At 37.3% G+C, this 20,719-nt stretch overlaps 1 protein-coding gene across 9 annotated transcripts in view; it reads right to left on the bottom strand.

Moving 5' to 3' along the window:
* FAM135A (family with sequence similarity 135 member A) overlaps nucleotides 1–20,719 on the bottom strand; it is a 141,628-nt gene that overhangs the window by 61,063 nt on the left and 59,846 nt on the right. For 7 of the 9 annotated variants that reach the window (XR_012157958.1, XM_073336374.1, XM_073336369.1 and 4 more), the window contains 7 exons: nucleotides 17,377–17,516; nucleotides 17,210–17,280; nucleotides 16,550–16,723; nucleotides 11,697–11,823; nucleotides 8,568–8,721; nucleotides 5,090–5,167; nucleotides 1,091–1,140 (listed from right to left, as the gene is read on the bottom strand). Coding sequence is in view for 8 of the 9 variants with exons in the window: in XM_073336374.1 (XP_073192475.1) it covers nucleotides 1,091–1,140; nucleotides 5,090–5,167; nucleotides 8,568–8,721; nucleotides 11,697–11,823; nucleotides 16,550–16,723; nucleotides 17,210–17,280; nucleotides 17,377–17,516 (794 nt within the window). In the remaining variant the exon portion in view is untranslated. The remainder of the gene's footprint in view (nucleotides 1–1,090; nucleotides 1,141–5,089; nucleotides 5,168–8,567; nucleotides 8,722–11,696; nucleotides 11,824–16,549; nucleotides 16,724–17,209; nucleotides 17,281–17,376; nucleotides 17,517–20,719) is intronic. The other 2 variants (XM_073336370.1, XM_073336371.1) reach the window with 1 other exon arrangement.

Here is a 20,719-nt window from a genome sequence, read left to right as displayed (position 1 = left end):
GAGGATGAGAGAAGAGATGGGGAACAGAGACATAACCTCTAAGTGATACCAATGGATAAGAGAACAGGGGAAAGGAAAGGATAAGACACCGCTGAAGAAGATTACATGGTGATCACAGTGATGCAGGGGAAACCAGAAGAATGCAGAGGTGAGGAAGCTGTGAGAGGATCTAAGGAAGAGAGGTGTGATCAGCTATGCCCAAAGAAGGAAAGAGATAAAGAAGACTACATAAATGTAAGAAGTTTTCAGTCTGTGAAGCAATGTTGGCCTGTGAAACACTTCCTAGTGGTCCACGGAGAGCTGGCTAGTCACATGGTGCTGACTTTCCTTGTTTCCAGCTTTCACATCATATTAAATACAGGAAATGATTTATTTTTAGCTAATGTTTCTTTTCCACCTAAGCTATACTGCTGTATGTAACTGCCTTAGCAATATTATGCTATTGAGAATGAAAGGGAAAGTGGACTGCATATTCCTGAATAACAGGGGAGATGGACCACACTAAGAAAATATTTGTGAACTCCTGCTTTAAGCTTTAGGAAAGGGAATATAAAGGCATACTGGAAACTGTGTGTGTATTAGTAAAATAAGGAAAGTTGAGTGAATGAAAGAAGTAGTGAGGGAGACTGGGAGGCTGGGCCAATTGTGGGATAGTAGAAAGAAAACATCAGAACCTGGGAAGGAGGTAAAGTAGAAGAAGAGAAGGCTGTTGAAAGAAAATCTTGTTTTTTTTTTTTATTTTCTCAGATTCTAGGCAGAGAAGGATTAGAAAGAGAAGATGACAGTTTAAAAGGGAGTAGAATGTAAAGAAGATTTGGTAGAGTTTAGCAGTGAAGAGAGAAGGAGAAATATCAAAATTAAGATTGACTCAGTAATCTTTTGCATTTGAGACATCACTAGTAACCATATCTCTCAGCGTGCCACAATCCATAATTGGGATAAAGCATCTCTTGGAATGAGCAACGAACAACCCAGAAAATAATTACCCAAAATCAATAATTTCTCTCTGCAGCAATCTATGAAATACTGATAGAAAATACTTTGCTTTTAACTTATTTTACATTTATTATGAATAAAAGACAAAAAGTACCTTTACTTCTTCACACAGTTCTGTAAGGCGAGCTTCTACATCTATGTTCTCTATGGAAAGATTAGGGTGCATATGCATGAAATTATATTTTACCAAATTCAGACCCATATTTTCCAACTTGTAGAACAAATCAACTTCCCTCATAAAGCAATTTAACAAAAAAGACTCAAAGAAAGCTTGATGTCATTTAAAGTATTACCATTAACTTGAAAACTAGTACATTTCAAAATCTGAGCTATAATGTTTCAACTAATATTAAGACCTTGAGTCTCTATGTTATTTTTTCATTTTATTTTATAATTACATTTGCCTATTTTTTAAAAAAATCTCTCCTGTAGCTGTTTGGAAAACAATGAGAAATGAGTAACTGACAATACTGAAGGAACAGGGACACATGGTATGCTGACAAATACACAAAGAAAACCTTCTGATAAAGAGAGGAAAAAAATTCCTTTAATCTCAGTAACCTTAGATATTACCTATAACAATTTAAAGCAAAATATTTTCATATAGAAGTGTGATTTTTTAATTGATGATATCTCTTTAAAGTAAAGCAGCATAATAGAATGGAATTGACATTTGTATCTTTGTGATTTGAAATGATTTAAATCAAGACTACGGTCATGATGATGCAATTAGATCAATGTGGCTGGACCCCTTCACAGCCTCACTCACTTCAACAGGACTCATCCTCATGGATCGGATTGCAGGATCAGGGCCTAAGGGTTGATTATATGATGTACATTCCTTATTTCAGGTAACAAACACATAGGCCTCAATCCACTTCTAAATGTGAAAAACTAAGCACATAAGTAATCCTGTTGAAGTTAGCGGGATAGCTTGCATGCCTAATACTCACACGTGTAAGTGTTTTTTGGAGCTCTTCCACACTTATAAACAATTATTTTCTGAACTTTATAAACTGTTCATTTTTCTCAACTAGAGAAAACTTCTGGACTAAAATACTTTCATATCAATAGACAATTTTAGATTAATAAAAACATTAATTTATTCTTTTAAGAAGTCTGTGTAAACACTGTTTTGTATGTACATAAGCATTTGTATTTGATTGTACATCTACCGTACATATAATTTGTATATGTATTTATATACTTGATACTGTAAAAATAAACATTTTGCATAAAATTTTCTAAAGCACCTAAATGACCTAAGAGCCTAAGTCTAACTAGAAAAGGGGCTTGTACACTCTTAAAATTTTTATTCTTTAAAACTGTTCTTTTAAATATCTGCCAAAGTAAAGTTATCAGAAATACTGCAGCTCTGAAATAAGTAACAATTAGAACTATTTTGTCTATGCATTTGGAATGGCAGCATTTTTGTTTTGAAAGAGTTTAGAGCATAGTAGTAGAATCTGATCATGTGCAGGGCTGAGAATGGGGCACAACCTATTTACATAAAAAAGCGGGTAGCAAGTGAATGCCAAGATCACTTACAAAACAATTGCATATCTCTCACCTACTCAAAAAGAATCTGTTTTTAAAGAAGAGTTCTCTCAGATGAAATACCTTGTCAAGTAAGTTGGCCACTGAAGTTACCATTTTTGTTACCTTAATTCAAATTATTCAGGGAATACATATTTGTTCAAAAAGAACTACTCTTTCTTTATCATTTCAAGTTGTCAATATTGTGAAATCGCACATGACGGCAGCTTGAAATAAGATCACAAAATGTGGATGACTTATTTATAAACATATGGCACATAAGAATTTCCAAAAAGTAGAAATATTTACTCACACTGTTTAGTAAGAATGAATTTAGTGGTGAAATTAACAGGACTGTTTGCAGAGTAAGGGCCAGATCTTACAAAGATTTATGCACGAGTCTCATATCATGAACTCTCAGATCTGGTCTACACTGGTGGCGGGGGGGTGGGCGGGTGGTGTCGATTTAAGTTACACAACTTCAGCTACATGAATAATGTGGCTGAAGTTGACGTACTTGGATCTACTCACCGCGGTGTCTTCACTGCGGTGAGTCGACAGCTGACGCTCCCCCGTCGACTCCACCTGCGCCTCTCGCTCTGGTGGAGTACCGGAGTCGACAGGAGAGCGCTCAGCGATCGATTTATCGCGTCTAGACTAGACACAATATATCGACCCCTGTTGGATCGATCGCTGCCCGTCGATCTTGTGGGTAATGTAGACAAGCCCTCAGTAGTCTCACTGATTTATATTGCCAGGAGATAATTTATTTCTTCAGTTCCTTGATTTTTATGATATTGTAGGTATCTCAAAAAATGGAATACCAGATAACTACCCTAGACAAATCTGTATACAAACAGTAATTTACGGAACATTCTGCCATCTTACCTCAGGCTCCATGAATAAGGATGGCAGAATATACCTCAAAATTAATGTTTGTGTTCAATTTGTATGGTTAATTCCATTTTTGAAACATTGCAATATCATAAAAATGAAGGACAAGTGCGGAAATACATTTTCTCGTGGAAACATGAGTTAACACTAAACCTCCTGTTATAAAAAAATTAGGATATACTTAATACTTATAGAATGACAAACATTTACTTAATTTATATTAATGGATTTCTTATAATGATTTGGGTAAAATATATTTAAATTACATATTTTCAAAAAAGTTTGAAAGTAACACCAAATGACCTAATCTACATAACTAAAAGCCTATTTCGTTTTGAGAAATCAAGCTTTCAATTTGTAGTAATGCAAGTTGTCAGAAACTAGTAAAAATAGCAATTAAAAACAATTACATACACTCCTATAATCAAAATAGCTGATAAAGATAATTATCCCCTTCTCCCAACAGCTTAAATGAAAATTTGTCATCTGAGATACATTTTCAGTTGTGTGTGGGACCATGCAAATTCAAAAGGAGTACTTGTGGCACCTTAGAGACTAACCAATTTATTTGAGCATGAGCTTTCGTGAGCTACAGCTCACTTCATCGCCGATGAAGTGAGCTGTAGCTCACGAAAGCTCATGCTCAAATAAATTGGTTAGTCTCTAAGGTGCCACAAGTACTCCTTTTCTTTTTGCGAATACAGACTAACACGGCTGTTACTCTGAAACCATGCAAATTCAGTTACTTGTGAAAAAAATTACATGGCTTATTCAACCATCATCATGCTGAAGGTTTACCGTGCATGTCAACTGCAACCCCAAACTGATTTTACATCCCAGTTATAATACTTTGAGGAACAAGTTGAAAGATGAAACTGAAACTGTAATACTATAATTAACTGAATATAACTAACTTCAATCATACCACCTTATAAAGTAAAATATTCTGTATCAGTAATGTTCATCCAGCAATGATTTGATATGATTTTGCTGGCTCTTTGGTTAAAAAAACAGTGAAAAATTCCAGACAAAACAGAGTCATACTTGGTCTATGCTAGGCCTACTAGAAGTCTCTGCACTGCCATGCAATAGACCTGCGACTGATTTGTGGACCAGTTTCTCTCTCCCCACCTCTGAGCTGGAGTGTGCTACAATATCATCCTCCCCTGGCCAATTATGGAAAAGTGCTGACAATCTCCAAAGAGAGAACAGCTGCAATTTAAGCCTTGAGAACTGGTTGGTTTAGAAATAAGAGAAAACAAGTTGGGAGGCTCTAGCAGAGACATGGAAGATTCCCCAGGAAGAAAATACATTCTTCTTTATCATTTAGAAATCTGAAGTTGTACCAATTAATGAAGCTAAATGAAATTCTTGTTTTCTCCAGTTATTTGATTTCAAATCAGCTGAAGCCACTTAACTATTCAATCACTTCTATTTTATTAAACAGAAAGAAACTAAACTGAGTATCAATAGTGGTAGCTCATTCCACTGACATACAGTGTTAGATTTATCCCAGTCACTGTTCTCACTGGAGTTCCACACATTTGCATCAGGGTTGAATATGGTCCTTAGTTTTTTTTGCTCCACTTTAAACCTGAAACAAAAATACTCTGCACTAATAATAAAAATCTAAGGGATTATATCACCTGCTTTAAAAACATACCTAGATAGGCGTCTCTCTGGGTTCGTGGATATTTTCTTCTGAGAAGGCGTTCATAAAGGACCTGCATGCTGGCCTTGGCTAGTTATAAGGATTGCACACAGATGACTAGTTACTACACTCTTTTTTTTTTTTTTTCAATCTGTGCATATTTGCCTTAAAGTTAGTAAGAAAGTTTATTGCTAGCCTAGAAATTAGTGCAATTGGAATAGAACATTAAAGCATATAATTTTAGTAAAGTTTCTAGACTAGGTGTTACTCATGATGTACATTAAGGCTGTTTTTGAAATTTCCTAATGTCTGTTTTGAATTTTAAAAACGAACATTGATCAAATGCTAACAATTAAGTTTATTTATAAAGTCCAACAGTATTTTGCATATACTGTTGCAAATTCAATTTGTTTAAAAAAAAATATAGATCAACACTTTTAAATGAATAAAAATGTACATCATAGAATTAAGTGAACAAAAGAAACAAAATTAAAGCAAGATAAAGACATTTTATTTAAAACAAAGGGTAACAATACTTTTTATGAGATTTAAAAAGGATTTGGGATTTTTTCCCAAAAAAGCCTATTTGAATCTCAGCTATAAAATATACTTTACCGTGTAAAAACTCAAGATAAATAGTAACAACAAATGGCAAAAATAAAACATGTAATATAGAATGTGAAAATCTAGTGTGCAGGGTTTTTTTGTTTATTTTTACAGAAGTGCAGTTGTCTCTGATTATTGCTAGTTTTTAAAGAAAACTGTCCTTGTTCTTAGCTATCAGTATTGGTTATTTTCCAGAAGCAAAAGTGAATAATGTTAGAAATGTTAGTATCTGTATAAACAGCTTTAGTCACTGTTGTCATATAAACAGTCCAGATCTAAGCATATACAACATAACAGAAATAACAAAAAAAAATCACAGATAAGAAAAAAGGATATGAGCATACTAAACTGTAAAGATTGAGAAAAAAATTAAAATATAGAAAATGTTATCAATAAATGTACAGTATATATAGAAGATGAGTCAATTTTCAAAGCACTAAATATATTATTTTTGATTATTTTGGTTCAAACTTGCAGAATCTCAAGGTAAATTAAAAAGAAAAGGAGGACTTGTGGCACCTTAGGGACTAACAAATTTATTTGAGCATAAGTTTTCGTGAGCTACAGCTCACTTCATCAGAATGCATCCAATGAAGTGAGCTGTAGCTCACGAAAGCTTATGCTCAAATAAATTTGTTAGTCTCTAAGGTGCCACAAGTCCTCCTTTTCTTTTTGTGGATACAGACTAACACAGCTGCTACTCTAAAAGGTAAATTAAGATTCTGAAAGTAAGTATGAGCCCAACCCACTTAAGACTAGGGGAATCTTTCCACTGACTTCAAAGGGACTTGGATGATACTATACAGTTGTATTATTCAAATCCCGGTTTCTATTTTATTACATATTTTTTATTTTATACGATGTATTAGGGAATTGAAGAAAAAGCTGTGATTCATTCAGAAGTTCAATCTGGAGTTTCAATTAAATAATTTTGGTATTCTAAGCATATCTTTACATAAAGAGTAAAACTAATAGATACTATTTGGCACATAAGGCGTTTTCTTGCTAAAAGCTGAGTTATTCACATAAAAAGGGTGTTCCCCACCACAGGAGGATTAAAGTAATTGGCACACAATATACTTTGTACTGTGACTAAAAGCACTGCTCCTGTTCTTGATGATAGAAAGCCTAGTTTCTAGTGTAAATGGTACTTTAATGAATATAAATTTTTATGCAGAAAAAAAGACACCATATCAAACAGATTACAGTAGAACCTCAGAGTTACAAATACCATGGGGATGGAGGTTGTCCGTAACTCTGAAATGGTCATAACTCTGAACAAAATGTTATGGTTGTGCTTTCCAAAGTTTACAACTGAACATTGACTTAATACAGCTTTGAAACTTTACTATGCAGAAGAAAAATGCTGCTTTCCTCTGTGTGTGTGTGTTAGTTAACACAGTACTGTACTGTGTTTCCTTTTTTTTTTTTTTTCCTTTTGTCTCTGCTACTGCCTGATTGCGTACTTCCGGTTCCAAATGAAGTGTGTGGCTGACCCATCAGTTCATAACTTTGTTGTTTGTAACTCTGAGGTTCTACTGTATTTATGGGGTATTCCTCATATTAATAAATTTTTTTCTTTCATTTTTTGCCAACACTTTTCATGTCTCAAAGTTCTGCATGGTAAATGCCTACTGATTACTCATCCTATAATGTTAAAAGACAAAGCAAATTAACAGTAGTGGAAATGTTAACCCCTATCAAATAACATACTCATGGATTCCAAAATGCCCTTCCCCCTTTTTTTTTAAAAAGCCAAAAAGTTTTAATGTTCAACACAAACGTGCTTGATGTAAACTCTAGTGGTCCTTGAGAATGCCAATGCATTATCCCTTTACACCTATGCCATCTTTTTGGTTGCACAACTCAAAACTGACATTAGCTTAGTACTAATCCTGCATGTTAGAGTAGGTCTACACTTAAAATGCTACAGCATAGACATTGCCTACATCGATGGGAGAGGATCTCCCATTGGCACAGGTAATCTCCCTCCCTGAGAGGGACCTACTCACTCTGTCTACACTGGAGGTTAGGTCAGTATAGCTATGTCTCTCACGGGTATGGATTTTTCACACCCCTGAGAGACAAAGATATACTAAAGTAAATTCCGATTGCAGAACAGACTTATTAGAAGAACTATATTTTTAAGCAATATTTCCTTAGCTCCATCTGCAAAAGGTGGCTGATTCAAAATATGTTCTCTAACTGTTCAATTTTAATCATGATGAAAAAGTGGCTACTCTCAAAACTAAACTTAATCTTACTGACTGTTCAGTTACATAGATTTAGTCCACAGCGTAATCTGTTCTTCCGAAGTCTCAGATAATTAATATTATGTCAATTTAAGAGCATCCAGCCTTTAAAAAACAAAAAATTGACTGAGAAATAATTTCTTCTTGAGGCCTTATTTTCAAGTTTTCCCCATGATGTTCTTTTCAGATAAAAACTTACAGCATTTAGATTTTTTTTTAGAATCAAACTTTAAACTTATTTATATACAACAATCACATTTCCTTACAGCATGCACATAGGCATAATACAGTATTTAGACTGAGGTGGGGATTTGCTTCAAATATTTTTAGTACTAATGTATTGATTTGAAAAAGCTATAAGAAAATAATTTAAGATCCTGTAAAGCCAGTTTGTTAATCTTATTAACTTGATGGCAGTGTTTTTTGTTATATTTTTGATCATTACTAAAAGACTCATTTCAATTCCAGTAGTAAAATAGCAGGTGCACAACAGGTACAAGGTATAAGATTAACTATATTTCAATCTAGAAGAAAGGAGAGAAAACAGGCCTTTCTAAGGAGCACAGCAAGAAGACAGAAAATATCTTTGTGATAGAGAATAAAAGTGATTTATTTTATTGTGTTCAGCATACCCAGTTCTATTCGGTGTGAGGAGGGGAGCTCCTTTGCTATCAGGATGAAATAGCTGTGTAACCCTTTAAATGCAAGCAGCAAACTGGCACAAAGTGTGTAGTGGAGATTGTAGGCGTGATTCAGGAAGGACTCCGCAATCACAAAACTGCAACCCTAAAAAAGGATTCATATACATATTAATTACATACTATAAAATTGCATTAACAGAATAACTAAAAAGATGTTCTATAGATCATCCTCCACCCCAAACTCATCTGAAACAAACTCATCCCTAGCCCTGCAATGTCCACTTGAGTGCCATCTCACAAAAAAGATAAATACAATAAATTAGTGCAGTCAAGTGATTAAAAAAATTAACCATGATTAATTGTACTGCTAAACAATAATAGAATACCATATATATAATTTTTTTGGATGTTTTCCACATTTTCAAATATATTGATTTAAATTACAACATGTAACACAAAATGTACAGTACTCACTTTATATTTATTTTATTATAAATATTTGCACTGTAAACAACAAAAGAAATAGTATTTTTCAATTCACTTACTACAAGTATTGTAATGCAATCTCTTTATCAATTTGTAAGCGCAATTTACAAATATAGAATTATGTAAAAAAAAATAACTGAATTCAAAAATAAAACCATGTAAAACTTTAGAACTTACAAGTCCACTCAATCCTGCTTCTTGTTTGGCCAATCGCTCAGACAAACAAGTTTGTTTACATTTGCAGGAGATAAAGCTGCCCGCTTCTTGTTTACAATGTCACCTGAAAGTGAGAACAGACGTTTGCATGGCACTGTTGTAACTGGCGTTGCAAGATATTTACGTGCCTGACTTGCTAAAGATTCATATGTCCCTTCATGGTTCAACCACGCTTGTTGGATCATATAAAGAAGTTCTGTATTAAAATCACAAATGAGTTTGATTCCCCAGAGTTTAAATTCCAGGGTATTATTAATTAAGAGGTCTCTTGGTTTTTGATATTGTTTCTCTCCCTCTATGTGTGAAACTTGCAAGCTGCTAATTGTATTAGTACATTTCTAAGACAGAGTCTGTTCTAAAGCAATTCTTTGTAACAACAAATACTCAGAGAGAGAGACTCAAAGCAATACTCTGTAACAACAGAAACAGCACACAGAGACTTCCCGCCCTTTTGTTGTATTCATCTCGCTTTGTTAACAATTGTGATTAAAACAGAGATAGAGGATATGTGTGGATAATAACTGAATGACCAGGGAGGTGCCAGCCTAGGAATCCAGTGTCCATCAGCTGAAGAAGGCATCAAGTGGAAATAACCAGAGGACCCCCGGAGGGCAGACTGGAATCCACCCAACAGCCTCAAGAATGGAAGAATCAAAGAACAAGATAACATCTGGCAGCACGGAGCCGTCAGGAATGTGCCATCTGCTGATTGATTCAGCAACAGCATGATGAAGCAATTCCCATAGACTGGCATAGGAAGAAATTCCTATAAAAATGGACTCTAGAAAGTGAGAACTTTGGGGTTTCATTCTGCAAACCAACTTCCAGGAGCATCAGATGTGCATCTGACAAGGCCCTGCTCCCTCCTCATGTCTAGGCCACCTGGCCAGTGGCTTGGCATGAGCAACTCTAAGACTGGTAACTATGATAACAACCTTGCAGAACCTGTGTGTGTGTGTGTAGGAATGAATGTGTGAATAAATATGAGATTGAATGGAATGTTATAGCTATAACTAACTGCTTACTATGATTCTTTCTGTATTCACAATAAATGTGGTATTTTGCCTTTTTCCCTTTAATAAGATGCTGCTGGTTTTTATTTTATTGGTATAACATACTGACGATGGGTTCTGCTTGATAACAATCCAAAGCAGTGCAGACCAACACATGTTCATTTTCATCATATGAGTCAGATGCCACCAGCAGAAGGCTGATTATCTTTTTTGGTGGTTCGGGTTCTGTAGTTTTCACATCGGAGTGTTGCTCTTTTAAGACTTCTGAAAGCATGTTTCACACCCCATCCCAATCAGATTTTGGAAGGCACTTCAGATTCTTAAACCTTGGGTCAAGTGATGTAGCTATCTTTAGAAATCTCACATTGGTACCTTATATTCTGTCAAATGTGCAGTGAAAGTGTACTTTAAATGAAGAACATGTGGGGTCATCATCTGAGACTGCTATAACATGAAATATATGGCAGAAAGCGGGCAAAACAGAGAACATAAGACATACAATTCTCCACCAAGGAGTTCAGTCACAAACTTAATTAATGATTTATTTTTTAATGAGTATCATCAGCATGGAAGCATGTCCTCTGGAATGGTGGCTGAAGCATGAAGGGACATACGAATGTTTAGAATATCTGGCACATAAACATCTTGCAATGCCGGCTATAAAAATGCCATGAGAATGTCTGTTCTCACTTTCAGATGACATTGTAAACAAGAAGCGGGCAGCATTATCTCCTGTAAATGTAAATAAACCTGTTTCTCTTAGCGATTGGCTGAACAACAAGTAGGACTGAGTGGACTTGTAGGCTCTGAAGTTTTACATTGTTTTGTTTTTGAGTGCAGTTATGTAACAAAAAAAAATCTACATTTGTAAGTTGTGCGTTCATGATAAAGAGATGCACTGTGGTACTTGTATGAAGTGAACAGAAAAATACTATTTCTTTTGTTTATCATTTTTACACTGCAAATATCTGTAATAAAAATAATATAAAGTGAGTACTGTACACTTTGTATTCTGTGTTGTAATTGAAATAAAAAAATTTGAAAATGTAGAAAAAACCAAAATATTTAATAAATTTCAATTGGTATTCTATTGTTTACCAGTGCAATTAAAACTGCAAATAATGGCAATTAATTTTTTAAACTGTGATTAATTTTTTTGAGTTAATCACATGAGTTAACTGCAATTAATCAACAGCCCTATACTAAATATTTTAAGTTTTCTATAAAAGGGAACTTGAAACATACATCGTAGTCCTTTGTTAAAGTTCTTCCCTTTACATCATGTCACTAGGCATAGTAAAGTGCCTTTAATTAAGTTTGCCCTTCGATACCATTAATTCAAAAAGAATTATTACCTAATAAACATCAGAAATATTATAAATAAAATAATCAATAATATTCTTACATCTGCTGATAATTGTTTTGTGTAGTTATTGCCGAAGACCACACTTTCAAGAGTAGGAATCACAGTGTCCCTGTTCTGTGCTGGTGTGTTCCTGTTTAACCAAGTATTCTTCACTGGACGAGGAAAGCTGCCAGAACCATTTAAAAATAGAGAAAAATATCCACTTGATTATAAACACAAAGTGAACCGAATACATGTAGTAAGGAGTGTGTGCCACAATTATTTATCATAGTAGCAGAAATTCTTAACACAAATCACTTGTGTTTTTAAATGAAAGTCAGAGGGAATCAAGATGTTCAGGTAATTACTGGTTTTGAGTCCCTTCTTACAACAACTGCAAAGCTTGTTTGTTGAAAATTTCTTGAAAAGTATTAAAAAGGACACCTTGGATGATCAGATTTTTAAAAGTATTTAAAAATATTTCTGGGTGAACTGGTAACATTCTGCTCCAATGACGACTGTAGCAACATGAAAATTACTACTTCGTTTTAGTGTCTCTTTTCACATTTTACTGAGTTGATATATAAAGTTAAATTGCTCCATTCACTCACTATTGTCAGAGCCAAAACTGGGAAGAAAAATTTGCACATACAGAACACCAGCAAATCCAAAATTTTTGCCAGTATTGTATAAAGGTGCCATGGAAGAATATTACCTGATTCTCTGAAGACATCATACATACAAATAAGAACAGTTTTTGCTAGCAAACATGAAATTTGTGTACCATAGCTAAGGCAGCTTAAATAATAAATTCACCTTCCTGTAATATCATTTTGCGGACTGACATTTACATGTGCACTGGAACTCATGAGAAAGAGTTCAGGGAAAGAGAAGGAGCTGACATGGAGTATTTGAAGATTCGGAAGGAAAGCAAAGAAACATACTTCAAAGAAAAATTGGTGTTTAAATAACAAAATCAATATTACTAGTGTAATGCTGTTTGTTTTTCCACCCACCACACTTATTTTTGATGTGTTCTGTAAACATAAAAATTAGTGATTTTTCCCCCACCCCCATATGAGGAACAGTTTAAGAGAACTTAGGAAAGGTGTTTGAATACAGAGTCTATTGACTCCTACAAATTTAGGAGACTAGGCAAAAGATGACCAATAAAAAGGCAGGGCAGATGTTAATGCCACTGTGACAGTGACAAGAACCTCAAAAGAAAAAGGCCAGAAACAAGGACAAGGGCAGCAATGACGGCAACTAAAAGTGTGCTAATTGCAGCTACTGCAGGCATCTCCTTGTCTATTGGCTGTTAACCATAGTCAGCAGTTAATCCTTTTGGCTTCTGCTGTTGAACCAAATAGTCTTCTTCTAGTAATTCCCCACTAGTAGATGAGCCACCACTTTCTCCGACTAGTATGTAGCATAAACTGCTGTATTGCAAGAGAAAGTGTATTAGTCACCTATTAAGGTCAAAAACATTGACATAATATATTTACTTAAAGAACTGCATAAAAATGAGCTTCAACAGTGTTTCTGAGTTAGTCCCAGACTCAACACCATTGTTGACTTGTACTGTAAAACTAATAAAGCAGATGTAGTCAGTGTCACAGACAGAATGTATATGCTAAAAAGGAGACAGGTAAAAGAAGGATGATTTTGTCATTAAGATGCTGCTTTGAGATTTTGGTCATCTGGGTTCAATTCCCAAGCTCTGTCGCAGACTTTCTGTGAGAGCTGGTCACTAAGGCTATGTCTACACTGCACACCATGGGTGCCAGAGAGCAGGGTAAAGTAACTCCTCACTTACGGTCGTCCCGCTTAATGTTGTTACGTCGCTGATCAATTAAGGAACATGCTCGTTTAAAGTTGTGCAACGCTCCCTTATAACATTGTTTGGCTGCCGCCTGCTTTGTCCACTGCTTGCAGGAAGAGCAGCCCGTTGCAGCTAGCTGGTGGGGGCTTGGAACCAGGGTGGGCTGGCAGCCCCCCATCAGCTCCCCTAAGTTCTCTTTGTGGCAGCCACCCAGCAAGCTATCAATTGCCGGGCAGTTCTGGTGTCCCTCCCACCACTGCCGTGTGCTGCTCCTGCCCCCTGCCTTGAAGCTGCTCCCGGGAGCCTCCTGTTTGCTGTGCAAGGGGTAGGGGGGAAGAGGGGTGCTAATGTCAGAGTGTCCCTCTCCCCCTGCTCCTCGACCCCATCTCCACAGAGCGGCGGGGAGGACACGACAGGGCTCAGGACAGAGGGAGATTACTGGCAGCAGCTGCGGTCTCAACTTGCTGATCTACTTAAAAAGGCAGTGTACTTGGAGTGGGGTCAGAGTACTTAAAAGATCAATGTGCGTGTCTCTCTCTCTCTCTCTCACACACACACACACACACACGGTGTGTGTCTCTGTCTCACACGCACATGCACCACCCAGCACTCTGGAAAGTGGAGGGAGTGATGTGTTCCAGTGGGATAGCGTGGGTTCTTCATCTGCTTCAGTTTCCTCAGGGAATGTTTGTGGCCACTGCCATGCATCTATTGTGTTTCCTCCCTCCATTCCATTTAATATAGCCTCACACTCTACTGCATTGTAGAGTGTGAGGCTATATTAACAACAAGGTGTTAACCCTTGAGGGCTCAGCCGAGTGCTAGTTCATCATTTAGCAGCAAGGCATTCCCTGGGAAATATCCCACCCTCTGACTTCACCAGCTCAACCAAGCTTCACAATCATCATTACTGTGTACACTATTAAACTGTTTGTTTAAAACATATACTCTGTGTGTGTGTGTGTGTATGTATGTATATATGTATGTATGTTTTTGTCTGGTGAAAAAAAATTCCCTGGAACCAAATCCCCTCATTTACATTAATACTTATGGGAAAATTGGATTCGCTTAATATCGTTTTGCTTAAAGTATCATTTTCAGGAACGTAACTATAACATTAAGCGAGGAGTTACTGTATTTGTAGCTACATGCCAGAATGAAAAACAAGCTGCATCCACACTGTGGCTTGTAGCTACACAAGCTGGGAAAGGTCTCTGGCAATGGGGAGGTAGCAGGGGAAGGGTCTGGCAGTCCCTGAAGCAGAGAAAGGATCTGGAAGCAGGGAGCTGTCAGAGCCTTTCCCCAACACAAAGAGAGACTCTGGCAGTGGGGAAAGGCTCCCACAGTGGGGAAGAAGCAGGATACTACATAGCTAAAAATAGCAGGGTACACAGAAGAGGCACTGCTTGAGGGTATAGAGAACCATGTAGGGTACATACCCGAAGGTGTGTCTTTACTCACACAAGCAGTGCCTCACTGTCTACATTGCTATTTACAACCATTCTAGAGGGACATGCAGAGTATATACTCTACACATTGCTGTAAAGAGTGTGCAGTATAGACATACCCTTAATGTTTCTTTCCCCAATTCTGATCTTTGTAATGGCAGGGAAAACAATACTTTATTTCTAAATAGGCAAGACAAAGGGTGAGAGATAGTTTCTTAAAATGTATATGTACAGCATCAAGCACAATAAGACCCTGCTCTCATTTGGTACATCTAGGTACTTCTGTAATACAAATAATAAATATTCATATAAAACCATGCAGTAGGTTCTCTTACTGCAATAATGGTAAAAGCTGCTCAGCTGAGTCCTATTTTTGTTGTTGAGTCACATTAGTACAAATGTAGAATATAAATGTAGGCTACAGAGCACGATATTGCCTATTTGTGTGTGGGGGGGGAAGAGGAATAGATGGTTATTTTCTTAATTTGGCATTATTCGTTTAGTTTGCATAAATATATATACTACTTTAAAAAAAGGTTTGTTTGTAGGTTTTTCCATTGCTGCAGACAACCTCATACAACGCTTTTAAAGCTCCATCAGTTAGATTACTGCAATGTAAGTTTCATATGGGCACGTAAATACAAGAAAGAAACTCTTAAAATAAACACTTTAACACATACTGGTAAGGCCATCAGAAAGGTACCAGTAGAGCATACCACCAAATACATGATCACTCCAAACCCTGCTAGAATGAGAATGTACAAGCCCACATACTCCCTTATTCATTATTCTTCAATCTCTTCCTGCAAAAAATAATTACAGCATAACACTGTGGGGGGAAAAAGTGGTGTTACTCTACCAAGCTCTGTCCACAAACTAAGCTCCTCTACTCAGGACAAAATGAAGTATCACATGCAGTAAACTATGCTCAAATTCATAACAGGGTTATCCCTCTTCTTTCTGGCATATCCTTTGATAATCTATGTAATAGTTAAAGCTTATGTGGATAGCGTCATCACTATGCTCCAGAGTTAACAATGCATTTAAATAATCAATGGAAGTTTACTCAGCTACTTTTTCAAGCTGCCTGTACACTCAAAAGACGCTGCCATACTGGTTATACTGTGTTCACATTATATAGCTTTTCTTCACATCTACAAAGGATAGAGATGTCAAAAAAAATGAAAGCAGATTCTGGAGTACAAAGTGTAGAAATCAGGAAAGAGTACTATCTCAACAAACCGTTGAGAGTCAGCTCAGTTCAATCCAGGGATAAAAAAGATAAATAAAATGAACAGAGATCACCTCACCCTAACTACAGATTGTATGAACACTAGCATAGGGTGATATTGCTGTCTACTTCTTTTCTCTTGGGTGTATTCAATTATTGCAGTTATCTGTCTTTTACCACCTGCACTCCTTTTATTCTACATAAACTAGAACTCAGAATTTTACAGTTTTAAGGAAAAAAACAAAAAAAAAAATCACCAAAACAGCTTCTAATGTAAAACATCATAAAGCACAATACGTCATATACATAAACTTTACTCTAAGTATTACATCCATTCTCACCAAAAGTCTCACATAAGTTACAATAACTAATAATCCAATATATTAATTGAAACTTATTAATGGGATATTACCTTATCAATGGCTGGTGTAGAGCAACCAAAGAAGCATGGATTGTAACAGATATGACAGAGAGGTGGAAGTAATCAAACATAACATTGACGTAGTGATGAAGGCCCTGGTGTAAGCTAAAGTGCAACTTTAAAGTTCGGCTACTAATTAGTTGCAGTGTGCTCAGATCATCTGGCCTTGGGGGGGAAAAAAAAAAAAGTGTAATTACTGGAACAATGTTTTAAGTCATCCAATAATAAAATCCCCAATACAAGAAACAGCAACCCATTATTTAAACAACACAAGGCCATAGCCATATTGGTCTTCAATAACTTTAATATATAAAATATAGTATTGTTTTATACTATATCATGTATAAATATAATTACATCTCTAAAAGGGAACAGCAGGATGGATAGGTAAACAACAAGGAATCTCTCCTAAACCCAGTAATTAAAGTCTGCAACCTGTCTCAAGAGATTAACTGGATTTTTTTGCCCACACAAATAAACTTCTAATATATGAATAGCGGAATAAAATAAAATAAATTAAGCATTCTAGATTTTAAAAATGTTTCAGCAATATTTTGTATGTACGATGTTATAATTTTAATCTCAATTTTAAAAAAGCAGTTAACAGGCATTTCAATTATTTAATAAAATTTGTATTATTTTTAAATTTACGAATAATCTGTGTCTGTGAAGTGTAGATCTAAGGATAGCAGGAAATTCATTTCATTAAGGGATTCTTCAATCTGAAAAGGAGTTAAAAACATGACAATTATGTTCAGTATTTTGCAAATTATGCCTAAAGGATCTGAATAGTTAAATATACTTGAATGGCAGATTACCTTCCGTTCATCTAAGAGCATTTTAATTTTGAAGATCATAACATCATTCACAGAAACCTCCTCATTTTTGTAAAGAATTTGGAACGTTTTACTGCAAATTACATTGTCATGGACTGAAGCTGGAAAGGCAAGATCAGCACCTGAAAATCAAGCAGACATAGAAGTTTTAAAAGAATACAACGCAGATAATGAAAATATTATTTTGTTCTACTTTGAAATCTATTATTATTTTACAGTATCCAAATGTATGCTAGACACCATACAGCAGCCAAAGTCCCAATCTCGAAGAATTTCTATCTAATTTCAGATATGATGCAATGAAGTGAGCCAATAAAACCAGGGAGAGGGGACACTGCAGGAAGAATAGCGGGTTACAGCAATCAGATTACAGAGTTACTGAGCAAAAGTGTAACACAGTGCAGTCAGATTTTTTAAAAAGAAATATTATATATAACACACACACACACACATATAAATATATATAACGTAACATGCAAGTGTATTTATTGCTTCATTTCTTGTGGCACTGGCTTAGAAGTGATTCTTCGGGAGTGATTTAAAATGAGAAGAGGGCAGTTAAATATATTACTTCCTCTTTGTTCCCATATAAGATCCAATAGTCTCATGCTTTTTTAAAAAAAATTGGAAATCAAACAAACAGTACAGTTAAATTCTTCAATCATATACAAATATGTAACTACTGATCAAAAAGGTGGTGGATTAAGGACCCTACATTATTTTTGCCTAACAAATAAACGAAATAAATACTAACTAGAGTAGGCAAAATAAGAGTAAGAGCACTACTATGCAGTATATACTATACTATAAGGAACAATCCTCAACGGGCAGACAGGGCAATATCCTAATAGATGTTTTCCACTTCTAGATTCTGTAAGTGTGGCAGACAATGCCCTTCTATAATCCTCATAACATTTTAGTTTTGCCTTTTGCAATCTATCAGGAACTAGAAGCAAATATAAGTATTAGTTCATTGGAGTGTTTTTAATCTACATACTCAGGTTATATTTATGATTGCTATGAGCGCTATCCAACTCAAATTCAAGTTCTCTGTCTCCAGCCATGCAAACTCTCTGCATGCCTCTTGGACTAAACAGCTATACAAGCTGCATCCTGTCAATCCCAAGGGATAGTCACTTTTGACAATGACTTCACAATGAGTCACATTTTCAGCTTGACAGAGCTGCCCAAATCTTGTCCCTTTTATATACTACACCAGTCCAGAATGGTATAGGAGAATGACGCTGAGGATGCACTGAGCTCACGTGAGTTTGGTGGTGAGAAAGAATAGATTCTTTCAAGGCAGACCAGCAGTCAGCAAAGAAGAATCTTTAAAGTCCACATGTGGACAAACACAATGTAGTACCATGAGCACTCCCTCGTGGCGCAAAGTCACTTTCACTGGGCAGGGGGTTGAGGTGCAGGAGGGGGTATGGGCTCTGGGCTGAGGCCAAGGGGTTTGGAGTGTGGGAGGGGGCTTAGGGTTTAGCCTGGGGTTGGGGTGCTGGCTCTGGGAGGGAGTTTGGTGCAGGAGGGGACTCAGGGCTGGGTTACAGGAGGGGGTGCAGACTCTGGGAGGGAGTTTGGGTGCGGGAGGGGATTCAGGACTGGGGTAGAGGGTTGGGGTGCAGGAGGGGTTCAGGATGCAGGCTCCGGCTGTGAGGTGCTTACCTCGGGCAGCCCCTGGAAGTGGTGGCATGTCCAGCAGCAGCTCCTAGGCTCAGGGGCAGCCAGGCAGCTCTGCACGCTGCCCCCGCCCACAGGCGCCGGCCCCGCAACTTCCATTGGCTGTGGTTTCCTGTTCCCAGCCATTGGGAGCTGTGAGTCGGTGCTGGGAGTGGGGGTTTCGTGCAGAGATTCCCTGGGCCCACCTGTGCCAAGGGGCCACAGGGACAAGCTGGCCACTTCCGGGAGCCGCACGGAGTCAGGGCAGGTAGGGAGCCTGCCTTAGCCCCGCTGCGCTGCCAGACTTTTAGCAGGCTAAAATCTCCCCAATTGGCTTCAGTAGCCTCTGGGAGATCGAGCCCAGCCCCAGCTGCGCTGGCCAGATCAGCCCCAGCCCCAGCGGCGCCAGCCAGCCCTTTGATCGGTCAACCGCTTAAACAAATTTTTTTAATTGTTTAAACGGTTAACTTTTAAAATGATATTTACATCCCTACTTCCCTGTACCTCTTGTCTGGAGTTTATCCTTCTCCAGATGCCTTTTCAGACATGCCATTGCAGTCTCAGCCCTGCTCCTTGGGCAGGGTCTCTCATGGGGTTCCCTGCCTGGAGAGCTTTCTCCTGAACTTCCACAGCTTACTGTCAGGTTTCCAGCCTTTGGCAGTTTCAGTTACTCTCTCAACCACACTCCCTTGCAGCTTCCTGCTACCTTTTCTATTAGAATCCCCTGATTTCACTTACGGGGGGGGCTCGTCTGGTAATCAGGGCTGGCTTAGCCCCAGGATCTCCAGCCCCCAGGCAAGCCATTCTGTTACAAACACGTATTCCTGTGAAGAGTCCTTTTGGGCTGATTCCTCAAGTCCAGTTATCAAGTAGGGCCTATGAAAGCATCGTCTACTGCATCATCCTGCCTTACACTTACATGACTGGGACAGTTCCCTTTCCTCATTTCTCCCCGTTAATAAATAAATAAATAATAAAATCAAACTCAAAGAGCAGTGATTGTGAGTGAGACCCTGTCAAGGTTCCTTCCCCACTCTGAACTCTAGGGTACAGATGCGGGGACCTGCATGAAAACCTAAGCTTACTTTTACCAGCTTAGGTTAAAACTTCCCCAAGGTACAAACTATTTTACCTTTTGCCCTTGTACTTTATCGCTGCCACCACCAAACGTCTAACCGGTATATAATTGGGAAAGAGCCCGTTTGGAAACATCTTTCCCCCAAAATCCGCCCAACCCCTACACCCTCTTTCCTGGGGAAGGCTTGATAAAAATCCTCACCAATTTGCGTAGGTGACCACAGACCCAAACCCTTGGATCTTAAGAACAATGAAAAGCAATCAGGTTCTTAAAAGAAGAATTTTAATTAAATAAAAAGTAAAAAGAATCACCTCTGTAAAATCAGGATGGTAAATACCTTACAGGGTAATTAGATTCAAAACACAGAGAATCCCTCTAGGCAAAACCTTATGATACAAAAAGACACAAAAACAGGAATCTAAATTCCATCCAGCACAGCTTATTTTCTCAGCCATTTAAAGAAATCAGAATCTAACGCATATCTAATTAGATTACTTACTAAGTTCTAAGACTCCATTCCTGTCTGTCCCCAGCAAAAGCATCACACAGATAGAGAGAGAGGCTTTGTTTTTCCCTCCCCCC

Source organism: Lepidochelys kempii, chromosome 3, assembly GCF_965140265.1.
Source record: "Lepidochelys kempii isolate rLepKem1 chromosome 3, rLepKem1.hap2, whole genome shotgun sequence".
In the NCBI taxonomy this organism is placed as follows: Eukaryota; Metazoa; Chordata; order Testudines; family Cheloniidae; genus Lepidochelys; species Lepidochelys kempii.
Note: the sequence above shows the minus strand (reverse complement) of the source record. Positions and strands in the feature narration are given on the sequence as shown.